Raw genomic sequence first — 12,875 nt, 5'->3', positions numbered from 1 at the left:
GGGTGGCAGTCTTATGTTATTCATAATAAAAAATTGTTACAATTACAAGGTTTTTTTGTCTTTTCAAGATCATATTAGTTGACCAAAATCAAGCTGTGAAAAAGTGCGAATCGATCGGTTTCCACCTGTCCGATGATAAAATTAGAGAAAAATGATCTGCATCGTGTCGTTGTGTTCCTTCTCGACGCGAGTTGATGATGGTGATTCTTCTCTCCCGTTTTATTCTTTTTGTCTGACGCCAAAGGTTCTCTCGCATCCACTGATCCCATACCATGTGTCTCATCAAATTCTAGATTAATATGGCTTGAACTTTTGAAGATTTCATGGTAATAACGATGGGTATCTTTACATCTGCTGCAATTATTAAAATTCAGGAAAAGTATTGGACTGCATGGATGATACGCTGGGCAAATGGGATGTCAAATCAACCCCCCACTTTGCTGCAAATAATGTTGTTCCATTTTAGTCTTTTTTTAAAAATATGGAAGAGGCAGTCACAGCTCATCCTCGGACAGAATTCCGCCGGAAACTTCTTCTCTGTAGGCTATATATATCAACCAGGAACATCCCCTTTAAACGGCCAGAGCCGCAGAGATTGGAGTGCATTCAAATCTGGTAATAGTTCTCCTCTTCTTCGAACGTAATAGATACAAATACATAATTTAAAGATTGGAAGAAGGGTGGGGAAGATCAGTTCTGTCAATGGCAGAGGAGGGATACCCCCAACAACGACAGCCTCTCCTGCGGAAAAAGCTGTATGAACGCTCTGCGTCTCTTGCAGACGACGAGCTTCGGAGCTTCCGATCCTGCCTCAGATATCTCTGCGTCGACCAATCCACGACTTGTACGAGTATCATTTCGTGGACCATTTTCGTTCTCCTCACTTTCGCTGTTCCCTTGGTTTCCCATTTCGTTCTCGCGTGCCCTGAATGCAATTCTGCTCACAAAAGGCCTTACGATGCCGTCGTGCAGATCTCCCTCACGGTCATCGCGACTCTCTCGTTCCTCTGCCTCTCGAATTTCGTCAGGAAATATGGTCTCCGCAGGTTTCTCTTTCTCGATAAGCTCTGCGGTGAAAGCGAAAAGGTTCGACAGGGCTACATGGCGCAGCTCAATGTATGTGTGTATTCTCCTCTGCTTTCATTGTCTTTCTTTTCTGAACTTCTCATTCTCTGATTCATCATGATCCAGAAGATGTTTGGAAATTGAATTACACCTGTCGTGGAAAACAGGATTTTGTTAAACATCATGAATTAGGAACACCGGGCAAATTGCTTTTTCTCCGTACCGTTACTGGTTCTTGTCTTGGTTGCTCTCATGTATATTTTTTCCAATCTGCACAGAAGATCTTTTCTTTTGTCCCTCCTTTCATGGTTACTATCAATACCTTCTTTTGCTGATCATGTACAAACGTAGTATTCTGCTAATACAGCCTTCCAATTTTGAAAAGCTTTAAAAATCATTTTTCTAACATTCTGATCTAATCCTTTTTTTTTTTTCTGAATGTCGAAAAGTTTCTATATGAACTCTTAATATTTAAAAAATGAAATTAAATTCTGCATATATAGATTTAAGCTGGTCTGTTCATCTTGTTCTAATCTCTGTTTGTGATTACTGAAAGCTATTAATGAACTCTTAGTAAAATGAAATCCTGTATTAGAAAAAGGACTACCCTCTTCTTTTCTGTGGTTTCATTTTGCTTCAAGCATGTGATGTTGTTGGTGGGTTTTAATATTGCTCTGTTTTTTTCTTGTTTCAGTGCATTTGTGAGTAGTATTGTTGGTTTTACATGGGTGTCAACTTTACAGTGTCTGAGACTAAGTTCTAGTGATAACATTGGCTCTTTCATTCACTTTTGTTACACCTTAAAGGTATCCTGCATCAATCAAAACAAATGCATGATGGCTTTCTCCATGTACACTGTATGGCTGAAGATGATTTATGTCTTCTGTTCTTGTTACATTCAGTTTCTGAGCTTATCACAGAGAAACACCACACGAATAGTTCCTTGTAGAGATGTTTGCCTGTTTTTGTTTGAGCGTGGCAAGTTCTTCTGACAGTGAATACCTTAGTTGTATCAAACTAGATGAATGAGAAAGTTCTTTTTCACGCAGTTCAGTAACTTAAAGAAAATTTATATGCTTTTGTTTGAAGTTTACATTTCAGTTGACTCCTATAAATTGACAAAGATGGTTGAGATGCTAAACAAAACGAAGGCAAGGACAATGGAGGAAATAACACTATCTCAGATCCGATTTCCATGCTCACTTAAGCTTGCTAATGGAAAGAATCACAGTAATGTATAAAGTAAAAAATGTAAAAAAGAAAATTAAAACAATAGAAGTTTCTATTTATTAATTTGTTTTCCATTCTGAAGAATTTATTCCAATATCATCAGGTTTTTGTTATTATCTTTTAATATCTTTTGAATATTCAAGTTGATTTACTTGGCACATATAACTGGAAACCGCTAAAACTATTTTATGTTTATAATGCAGAGATCTTTCAGGCTGCTTTCAGTCTTTGTTCTCCCCTGTTTCTTTGCTGAGAGTGCATATAAAATTTGGTGGTACTGCTCTGGTGGCTCTCAGATACCCTTCTTAGGCAATGTATATGTTAGTGATACCATAGCATGCATAATGGAGTTGTGTTCGTGGGTGTACAGAACCTCCATATTTTTCCTCGTGTGCGTCCTCTTTCGACTCATTTGTCACTTACAAATATTGCGGTTGCAAGACTTTGCCGAGGTCTTCCACGAAGAATCTGACGTGTCGTCCATCTTGAAGGAACATCTAAAAGTCAAGAGACAGCTTCGAGTCATTAGCCATCGATTTCGAGCTTTCATAGTCTCAACCCTCGTATTTGTCACCGCTAGCCAGTTTGCATCACTACTCATCACAACTAGCCCTCATGCAGATGTCAATATCTTCAAGACCGGAGAGCTTGCTGTGAGTCTTCTTGATATCTTCATCTCACATAAGTATATTGTAGCTTCTAGATAGAGGAAGAATGATTTGTCCAAATTGTACTTTACAGCTTGCATCTTGGACTCCAACAATATTCCAAATACTATAAACATTACCACCATCCAATCATCGGAGAGGCAGAAGCGTGACATGCAAATGTGTTGTTACACATAACATGTGTCAGCAATTTGAAGTCACTTTTTGCCTCTGTTGTTTCTCTTTTTCTGCCAAGTAAATAATATCTTGAGATCATCGGTATCTTCATATAGGTTTGTATTGGCTTTACTTTGAATTTTATTGTGAAGAAACCTTACAGTTGATACTTCATTGAAGTAAAACTTTTAGTTATATGAATGAACTTCACCAGCAGATGATTAATGAACCCTTTGTTGTGTGGCATTATGAGTTAGATTTGAATGCAACCTTATCATTTTTATGGTTTCTTCCACCTCTAGAGAAACTAATTCATTCCTTGCATATTTGCAGCTTTGCTCTGTCACCTTGGTGACTGGCCTCTTAATGTGCCTCCGGAGTGCAACCAAGATCACTCACAAGGCTCAAGCTATCACATCTTTTGCTGCAAAATGGCATGTGTGCGCTACCATAGACTCTTTTGATTCTATAGAAGAAGAAGTTGATACACCGGTACTTCCTTCTCACCAATGTGTATTTCCAGTTGATGATGACTCTGACCATGAGCCCACAGATGAAGATGAAGATGATGGTAGCATGAGTGTCATGAGACCCCTTGCCAGCACCATCTCTTTCCAAAAGAGGCAAGCATTAGGTGAGCAGCATCCTTATTTTGTACAAGTCAGGCATTTTACTGTTCCTCTGGTTAAGCAGCCTGGGTCAGCCAATTTTATGTGGACAGTTTCCCTCAGCTTGCATTTAAACCTTTATGTGGACAGTTTTCCTCAGCTTGCATTTAAACCTTTAACTATATTGTGTTGCTTTGATGCAGTGACATACCTCGAGAACAACAGAGCTGGCATTTCTGTCTTTGGATTCATGCTGGACAGATCTTATCTCCACACTATTTTTGGGATCCAGCTGTCTTTGGTGCTGTGGCTGTTAGGGAAGACTGTTGGAATTAATTAGAGGATTGACTGCAGCTTTTTGTGTTCCTTTTTATTTGTTATTATTGTGTGGAAAGGTGCTCTTCTCCCCCTCTTTATGCTGTTGTTACAAATGGAGAAAATTACTGGTTCAGAAACAAAAGAACAAGGGGAAACCACTTTTCGTTTTTGCCAGGAGTCTTCTTTTGTGTGTTATTTTCTTTCTTTTCCTGATTTAGATTCACTCCCTTACTGTATAAAATCATTTTTTCTCCCTTAAGGAATTGAGTGTATATCAAGGGATTTATTTATTTCAAATCATTTTCAGTTCCTTGAAAATGGTCTCTTTAGTTTATTTTTCCCTATATTCTTCATTTTTATGACCTCAAGCAATTTTATTTGTTTAGCCCAGTTTGAGCTGACAGGGATCATCAAGTGAACAGACAAGGTTTCGTGAAATACCATTATTGGATCTCACTTGTGCAACTTTGACTGTCAGAAATGGCAGAGGTATAATATACCTCTGATTTATCTGTCTTGTTCAATTATAATAGCCTTCTGTTAGTCTTGGACAGTGAGGAAAGTGTTACTAGCAAATCCAGTTAAAGGCTTTTGATCCTTTGAGGTTTGCTTTGAGTTTGAAACTTCTCTCTTGGAAATAATATCTGCTGAAAACCGAAGTATTTCAGTATTGAGACTTCTCTGAGACAACCGCTTTGTCAGATCTGGGTGTGGAGTAAATTTTGTAGATACTAACAGTTAAAGCAGAGGATCTTGAAGACGGAGAGTTTCAATGAGTTTTTCATTAGAGGAAAGCAGGATGGAGATGCAGAGGCTTCACAACTGTCACAGTTCATAATGCTGAACTGAATCAAAGAAACCAAAACGAATTCGAAGAACTGTCTTTTTATTCTCATCTTTCTTGGGATTTTTGCATCAGTTTCTTCTCGCAGAAATGCCAATTGTTAGCTTGAAAGATGTTGTGAAGAAGATCATTGAGACGGAGTGATTAAATGGTTTGCGTGAAAGAAAGCAGAGCTCAGGCCAGAAGGCACTCCTGAAAGCTGGTATTTTCTATCGTGGAACAACGGTAATACCGATTAAAAAGAACTGGTATTTAAGTTTGTAATTACATTGATAATATAAAAAAAAGAATTGTATTAATGATTCTAACTATTGCTGTTAACAAATAAGAATTAGTCCTCATTATTTTCAATTCCTAATTTTGAAATTAGAGATTTTTTAATTAAAGCAAATGTGTTGTTTGGGTCTCTATGATTAGATTAATTTCATGGAAGTTGGATTCTTATGTTTATGAAGAAAAATAAAACACAGGAACTGAAGCATGTATAAATGCAGCTCAACAAGTAGAAAACAAACTACAGAGATGTTTGCTTTATATCAATCATTCTATCACCAGACACACAACATTGTGGATTGTGGGTTTCCTCCACTTCATCACAACCTGCAAAATGATCATCAAACCAGAACCATTAGTAGCTCATTTGACAGAACAGAAGAACATGAATGAAAAATTTTAAAATTCAGTAAGAGGGAGAGAGAGAGAGAGAGAGAGAGACTTGTCACAATTGATATCAGGGCTAATAGGCATGTTGAGTTTGAGCTTGCAGAGTCGGGGAAGCTGCTTGGCTTTCTCTGGCATAACACCAAAGGAAGGACCAGTCTGCTTCAAGCACAGACACAAGGCCTTGAGATCAGCTCTAGTGGCAGTTTTCTTCTGCAGGGCCAAGGCACTCTGGCAGCATTGTGCACTAGGCCGTGTTCCGGAACCCAGCAAGAAGGAACCACAAGGGACGAATGCCGAAACAGCGTCACTGCAGGATACGGCCCCCGCCGGACCCATTACAGCCCCCACCACTAGGAACATAACCCAAATGGTGCACACCACCTTCTTGTCCATGCTCTCAAACAACTCTCTTGTACAGAAAACCAAAAAAAAAACTCTTTCAATGCAGCTGCCAACTAATAATGAAAAAGATAGAAAGACACACAACCCAAGGGGCTTATATAAGGCTTGGGAGATAGTGTACTTTTGAGTCAAATTAAATGATCTCAACTCCCATTTTCCATCCACCCAGAGCTGCATCATAAAGCCCAATGGTGACTGCTTTGATCCCTTTGCATACTTCTGCAAAATGAGTTTAATCCAGGAGTTAGAAAAGAAGCTTCATTTAAGGAGAGTTAATGAGGTAGAGAGGTTTGTTTAGGCATTAATCAAGTTTCAACCACATTCTCTAACCTCAGCAGTCAGCACATCAGCTACAAACACTTAAAAGACTTTCTTTGCTATCTGCGAAGATAATTCTCAAGATTTTTCGAAGAATTATAACTTTGCTGTTAATGATCTTAATAATTTGATTTTGTTACATGCTTGTGGGGTCCAACTTGGTTATCAACGTAATCGTAATGGCTAGTTGGACTAGAAGAAAACCGTCAAAAGGAGAAAATGGTTACTAAGACTCGTAAAAAAAAACTGTCCATAGAGCTTGCATAGGTTTACTGGAGCTTTAGCATATCAACTAAATACCAGTCAGAGGGAGAGAAGATACCCATCATTTATGTTGAGAAGATATTTTTTTTCTTATTAAAGACATTTGAGCCAAAAAACAATCCAAGCGAGCAACTCTCTTGACCTGTACCAGACTGCATTAACTTTCCTACCCCACTGCATAATTTCAGTGTTCATAGTTTTAGAAGGCCGCAATGCAGGAGTTGAAAGGGAAAATAAACCATCAAAGCCTGCAGTTCCTTCATTACTCCCATCAACAAGCTCTCAATTACTGCTCGACACCCCCTCGCTGAATAGTCGGTTGTAATGCCGCTTCACCTGAGAATCGGATTCTGAGTGCGAACCAGTTAAACAAGCACTGCTGGTGTTTAACTGGTCACAGAGCAGATGCATCTGACTTCAGCTCTTGACTTGACAATGATCATCAAACAAATGGAGTGATTTCAAAAGAAAGGGTACTGTTTGAACATAATGGATTTTGTTTCATTAATGAGAAACAGAAAATCTCTCTCACAAACTTTTCTTATATATACTATACATTATAACAAAAAACTAAAACAAAAAGCATGAAATTGTACTCTTAGATAAACACATTGTGCTTATTCCATTTGAAAATTTTCAACTGGCATCGTCAATTTGAGCGGCGATGTTACTCAACTCCTTTTGTCCTTGGAACAAAACTGCAACCATGTTGGTCATTTCTTTGATCTCAAAAAAAGCAGCAGCATGTCTGTAGCTCCAGCAATTTAAACAGAAATATGCATTAAGACTAGAAAAATCATCAGCATCATCATCATCGTATTGCAATCTCAACTAATGTTAAAAGAATATATAAACAGAAATATGTATGCAAGTAAATGAGTAAACAGCCCAATTGGTTAGAATAAAAAAAAATTGATTTTGTGCCAGGAGATAAATGAGTTTTTTTTTTTTTTTAAGAAGAAGAAGAAGAAGATGTATTAATAAACAGGAGAAAAGGGAGTCTTACTCATATGTATGCTAAATACTATCTGTTACCACCACCATGAGTTAAGTGCTCAAGCAGAGGTCTGAGACTAACATACTATCATTACCTTTCGTTTTGGAGAAGAATTCCCATGGTTTTCATGAGTGTGGGAGTAAAGAACTGGCCCGGGGGGAATTGTTGCTGTGTTTGAGATCCCCATCTGTTTCTGTTCCTTCACCTTGTCAAAAATGATAGTAAAACCATCACCTGATTTAGGATCAGTTTCATCCCAAGCTCCAAACTTGGGTATGGATGCCACCCTATGAGACTGCCGTGATCCCAAAACACATCATTAATTAAAGTATAGGGAAAAGAAGAAAAAAAAAGCATGGCTTGTTAATGCCAATGAATTCATTTGATATGTTTAATCCTTTTTAAAATAAAAACTATTACTTATCACTAAAATCTTAAAACGGCACAAATTTCTAAAAGAGGAACAGCAAACTTTAGCTTTTGGTAATAGTGACTCTAGCAAAATTAGAACAGATTATGCGTCACGATGGTGCATGATCCATCAGTGACACCACATGAGAGAGTGGACTTCAAAACAGTTAGAATCAGAAAAAATTGAATAAGTTGTCTCAACCGCTTTCCTTTGAAATACATAAAATTCGAACCATGAAAAACCCAATATGATGTGTTTTCATTACTCAGAATTACGTTATAACTAGAAAACTAGCATATATACTTACTTGTTCTTCTGCTTGAGTGCTACCAGTTTTTGATCTAGTGGGTTTTGCTGGTGAGGGGATAAAGCTACTGCTGCCTTCTGCTGAATTGCTCCCTTGACCTGACCGCCTGCGTCGGTGGTGAGATTGCATGAGGGAATGGTCAGAATTTCTATTGCTTCTATCGCTGCCAGTATCTGAATTACTGCTTCTAACACGTCGAGTTTTCTGAGGGTCCAAACTCTTTCTGTGGTTAATTGAATCATAGTGTTGGGGTGCTTCCATCTGGTCTCTGTACCCACCCACTTCTTCCCTAATGGGACCTCTTTTATGGTGCTGATTATTCACACTTCGGTGATTGAATGATCCCATATTGAAGGCTTCTGGGTTCTGTTCTGGGTCATTTGGGTTTATCATCTTTCCTCCACCTTTCTCCTTCTGGGCATTCTCAAAATACATGGTGTAGGGAACATTTTCTCCGTCCCAATTGCCAAATTTTGGAACATGGGAATGTTGCTGCAAAAACACGATGCTCAATTAAAATTCTGTCTGCAAACTCTGTAAATCCTTCAACCAATTGACAATGTATTTGATAAAGCATTGACCTCAAACGTCACGTATCCACTTATTCATAGGAGAAATACCAAAAATTCATGTACCATACAAAAATAGAGAAAAAATATCTTCAAGAACAAATATTAATGAGTGGAGAGTAACTTTCAAATCTTGTCAGATCGATACATTATTCAAGGAAATTTTCTTTGACCCACAAATTTTAACATCTGTTTTTCCTCTACATTTACAGATCACAACCAAACAATGACACACTATTATCTTTCAAACAAACTAATTAAATTCCAAGACAGACACAAAATTATCATCAATAAAAAAAAAATCATGGACATGATCCTCAAATTTACAACACCTTCAAATGTTTATACTACCAGATTGCTATTTTTTAAAACATTCTAAAGTCCTTCCACACAGGAATCAGGGGCTACTTGACCTTTTTTTAAGGCTCTACAAAAGGCTGTAAAGGAGTTCCTAAAGAAAACTTCCTCTAAAAATGCCGTTGTAACCCTTCACAGAAACAAAAAGAGTTCCTGTGCTCCTAGCATCAGAAGTAAGATCGAAACATTCAGGAAAGGAGTGTGCAGATGTAACAGACAATAAGAAGTTAATGAAAAAGTCCATTCCAGGCACTCAATGAAATCACAATAGATAACACAAGACGCCATAATCAAATTCAAAAGCCGGTACTGGGCTGCAAGCATTCATCAACCATATTCATTTATGTCTCTAAATTCTTTAAAAAAAAAAAAACATGTATCATAACTACCCATCAGCAGAAATGGAACAAAAGATGAGATGTCAAGGAGAACACTCACAGCCATAATCAGAGGAGCTAGTTCACGGGCACGACCGATGAAGAAGAAGCACAGAAGATTTCAAACTAGACGAAGAAGCAGAAGAAGGAGAGAATAACAGAGCTTTCTTGTTTTTGTTTTCTTTTCCGTTTGCATCGAATGACAGAAAGAGATGATTTCAGATGTTTCCGAGTATGGGATTGGGACCTCGAAAGTGTCGCTTGGGATTGCTTATGTATCTCTTTCTGCACTTGACTGATTTCAATGCCAGAAGGTTCCATACATGTACCAGACCAGCAACCTTAAAAACCAACCATGGGATTCAACAATTTGTATATTTTAACATAATTTTTTTTTAGATCTTTTATTACATTCTTTTCTCAATTAATTCATAACAAAAAAAATTACATCATACACAAATTGATATTTTCTTTTGAAGCCCATTAATCAAGTTGCATGAACTAAGTCACAGTGTGACCATGACCGATAGAGAATATTTACATCATTTTTATTTCTTAAGTTTGTTTAGGATAAACATGATTGCCACTCATTTTAACTTTAGATTCCTATTTTTGTTCTTACCATTGATACATGATAGTGAACTATTATGTGACAATATGTAATATGTATTCGTCTGCCTTATAATTGATTTTAGCCAACCTGATATGATAAGAAAAATAAATTAAAAAAGATTATTTTCTATTTCCTAAAAATTTACAAAATAAAATATCTTTAATAAAAGGGGTTCAGGGTTGAGACATAATGGTTGAATTTGTGGTCAGTTTTTACGGTACGAAGTGATGTCTTTTAAGACAATTCAACAAGGAAGCGTTAATGACGTGGAAGGACATGCTCTGGTGCACGGCTACTGTCGTGTACTGGGGAGGTCGTTGGCCTTCCAACCCGGTCAAAGCTCCTTCTTTATTTGAACCAGCCGCCTTCGTCCCACACCCGGTCCGGCCGGCAAGTCAATGATTATGTGTACAAGGGTGGTACCTTTATCGTTTATTAAATGGCATGAAAATATAACAAATTTATCCAATTAAGTAATATTAATTTATTATTAATTTATTAAATAAAATAAAACTAAATACGCATTATTCCATATCTGATTAACTAATTACCCGATTATATATTAAAATAAATTTATTTTATGTAATAGATTTTGATAAATTATAAATATTTTATTTTTTATTTTTATTATAACCTTATATATAATTTTAAGCTTGTAAAATTTTTAAATAATTAAAAAATATATATATTATTTTATTTATTTACCAGATACACTTAAATAGGTAAATAAATATGAAATAACTTGTTCAACATATATACCAAATTATCACATATCGAATAAATTATATATAAATAAAACGGTATGATATTAAAAAGGGATAAATGGGTTTAATAGCAAGCTAATCAAAATTTTAACCAAATGAAGATATTAAAACCCTTGTAATCACTAAAGATGTCAATTTATATAAATATATATATATATATATATATATATATATATATATATATTAAGAATAATATCACGTAATAAATAAAAAATCAAATAATCAGGTAAAAATATATTTTACACTAACTTGGTCTATTTAATAAATGATATATAGGTAAAACAAGTAGTTTTGATTATACTCATATTATCAACATAATTTTAATCATCTCTGTTAATTTTGGGTTAATTAATGGTATATGAGTAAAAATAATAAAATTTACTTGAATTAAAATTATCAAGACAATTTAATCTCTATTAAAATTTGAACAAAACTTAAAGAGGTTTCATGACAAAAATTGGACCACTCAATGCAAAAATAAGAGCTTTTTTTATCTTTATTTTAAAAAATATAATTGCTTAGTCTTAGTCTACTCATCATTTTTCAGGAAAAATACATAAAAATCAAAATTATTTAGTGTATTCAAAGATCCAGACAAAATGATCCTGATTGAGATGTTTTACAAATAAATTAATACGTCTTAGATTTTCAGGGGAAAAGATATACAAAATTTAATAATATCGTACATTATTAATGCTTCATCTTCCCTCGCAGTTGAAGATCACAAGAAAGTATATAAAATAAAATAAAAATAATTATAAATATTATTTTCAATGGATTTCTAAATTGTCTTGTGCTTTGTTGCTTGTGATCTTCAATTAGGCAAGATTGTCACATTTTTTTGTTCTTTCATCAATCGCATGAAAATGAGACCTAATGTTTGGTCACATACATATTGAACCTACCCACAATCCCAATTTGAGTAACTATCTAGTTAAAGCTAAAATAAGATGAATAAGAGTTTTTTCTTCTTAAATATCAAAATTGTTTAAAAAACACCACAAATTACTCTAATTAGATTTAGTGTTTTTAGAGTTTCTTATATTTAAAATTCACAAAACAAATATATTTATGTTTTTTATGTTAGAATAATCAAGTTAATAATTTTATATTAATTGAATAAAATTTTAAAACTATAATATGATTTAAATGTTAAGAATATTATTTAGGACAAAATTTTAAATAAAAATGAATAAAATATTATTTTATATTATACAAATATTGATATTAAAGTAGGATATAAAATATTTAATAAATATTTATATATTTATTAAATTGAAAGCTAGATATTTATTAAATAGTAACTTTATTAATCTTGTATAATAATTATTTAAAAATTGATTTATTAATATTATATAATCATTATATTTATTAACATAAGACAAATTTTCATGGTAATTTTGTATTCGATATTTTATTTTATCGGAAATTTATTAGATAAGTGTGGTAATGTATGAAATCGATTATTAATTTATATTCATTTTTTTGAAAAAAAAGTCACTAACAAGTCTATTTATAAAATGGTCCCTGAAAATGTATTTTTACTAAAAATATTTTTTATTATTTCTTGTAAAAATACATTAACGGGGTCTTAATTTTCCTTTAAAAATTTAAAATTTTCCATATAATTTTGATTTTATCCGAAGGTTTATTAGAAATGTGTATCATAAGAAAAATATTTATAGCTTTTCAAGGGATAAAAATTTTCAACCAGAGGCCTAAGTTTATGCCCGAAAATTCATTTATCTATTTAAATAATTCTATATATTATATATAAAAAAATATAAATATTTATCGTGGCTGGAGTCTCCCTTAGAAGCCTGAGTCCCCAAGGACACAGGGGACGGGCACCCAGACTCGGCCGAGATTCGGAATCGGGGTCCCGATCCCGAGTGTTAAAACGATGGCGCCTCATGGTTACTGCGACCAATTTTAAGCCTTCT

The 12,875-nt window shown here is 34.8% G+C and overlaps 2 protein-coding genes across 3 annotated transcripts; one reads left to right on the top strand and one right to left on the bottom strand.

Moving 5' to 3' along the window:
• The first annotated feature begins 529 nt into the window (after window positions 1–529).
• On the top strand, window positions 530–4,342 carry LOC137940583 (uncharacterized). 2 transcript variants are annotated; one of them, XM_068785743.1, is made up of 5 exons: window positions 530–844; window positions 973–1,116; window positions 2,499–2,948; window positions 3,453–3,753; window positions 3,931–4,342. In XM_068785743.1, the coding sequence occupies exons 1-5, from the start codon at window positions 758–760 to the stop codon at window positions 4,065–4,067; spliced, it is 1,119 nt and encodes a 372-aa protein (XP_068641844.1). In that variant the 5' UTR covers window positions 530–757; the 3' UTR covers window positions 4,068–4,342. The 2 variants fall into 2 exon arrangements, with proteins under 2 accessions (XP_068641844.1, XP_068641837.1); XM_068785736.1 differs by having other exon boundaries at window positions 530–1,116.
• A 2,772-nt stretch (window positions 4,343–7,114) lies between these two features.
• Window positions 7,115–9,782, bottom strand: LOC137965987 (RPM1-interacting protein 4-like). The gene is made up of 4 exons (XM_068812417.1): window positions 9,617–9,782; window positions 8,253–8,744; window positions 7,628–7,828; window positions 7,115–7,284 (listed from the first exon to the last, which is right to left on the bottom strand). Exons 1-4 carry the CDS (start codon window positions 9,620–9,622, stop codon window positions 7,264–7,266), a joined length of 720 nt encoding a protein of 239 aa, XP_068668518.1. The 5' UTR covers window positions 9,623–9,782; the 3' UTR covers window positions 7,115–7,263.
• Window positions 9,783–12,875: the final 3,093 nt, after the last annotated feature.

This window comes from Aristolochia californica, unplaced genomic scaffold (assembly GCF_029961685.1).
Source record: "Aristolochia californica isolate CCGP_79_NKW_82.1479 unplaced genomic scaffold, dmAriCali1.0.hap1 SCAF_10, whole genome shotgun sequence".
Classification (NCBI taxonomy): Eukaryota; Viridiplantae; Streptophyta; class Magnoliopsida; order Piperales; family Aristolochiaceae; genus Aristolochia; species Aristolochia californica.
This window is presented reverse-complemented; position numbering and strand designations above follow the sequence as displayed.

What these genes read in the sequence shown, in the direction of transcription:
- LOC137940583 (XM_068785736.1), top strand. Translation starts at nt 703, where the DNA reads ATGGCAGAGGAGGGATACCCCCAACAACGACAGCCTCTCCTGCGGAAA. An exon ending in GCTACATGGCGCAGCTCAAT is followed by an intron (nt 1,117 to 2,498) that starts GTATGTGTGTAT and finishes TTTATAATGCAG; the next exon opens with AGATCTTTCAGGCTGCTTTC. An exon ending in CCAAAAGAGGCAAGCATTAG is followed by an intron (nt 3,754 to 3,930) that starts GTGAGCAGCATC and finishes GCTTTGATGCAG; the next exon opens with TGACATACCTCGAGAACAAC.
- LOC137965987 (XM_068812417.1), bottom strand. An exon ending in GCACTCAAGCAGAAGAACAA is followed by an intron (nt 7,829 to 8,252) that starts GTAAGTATATAT and finishes GGATCACGGCAG; the next exon opens with TCTCATAGGGTGGCATCCAT. An exon ending in ATTCTTCTCCAAAACGAAAG is followed by an intron (nt 7,285 to 7,627) that starts GTAATGATAGTA and finishes CTGGAGCTACAG; the next exon opens with ACATGCTGCTGCTTTTTTTG.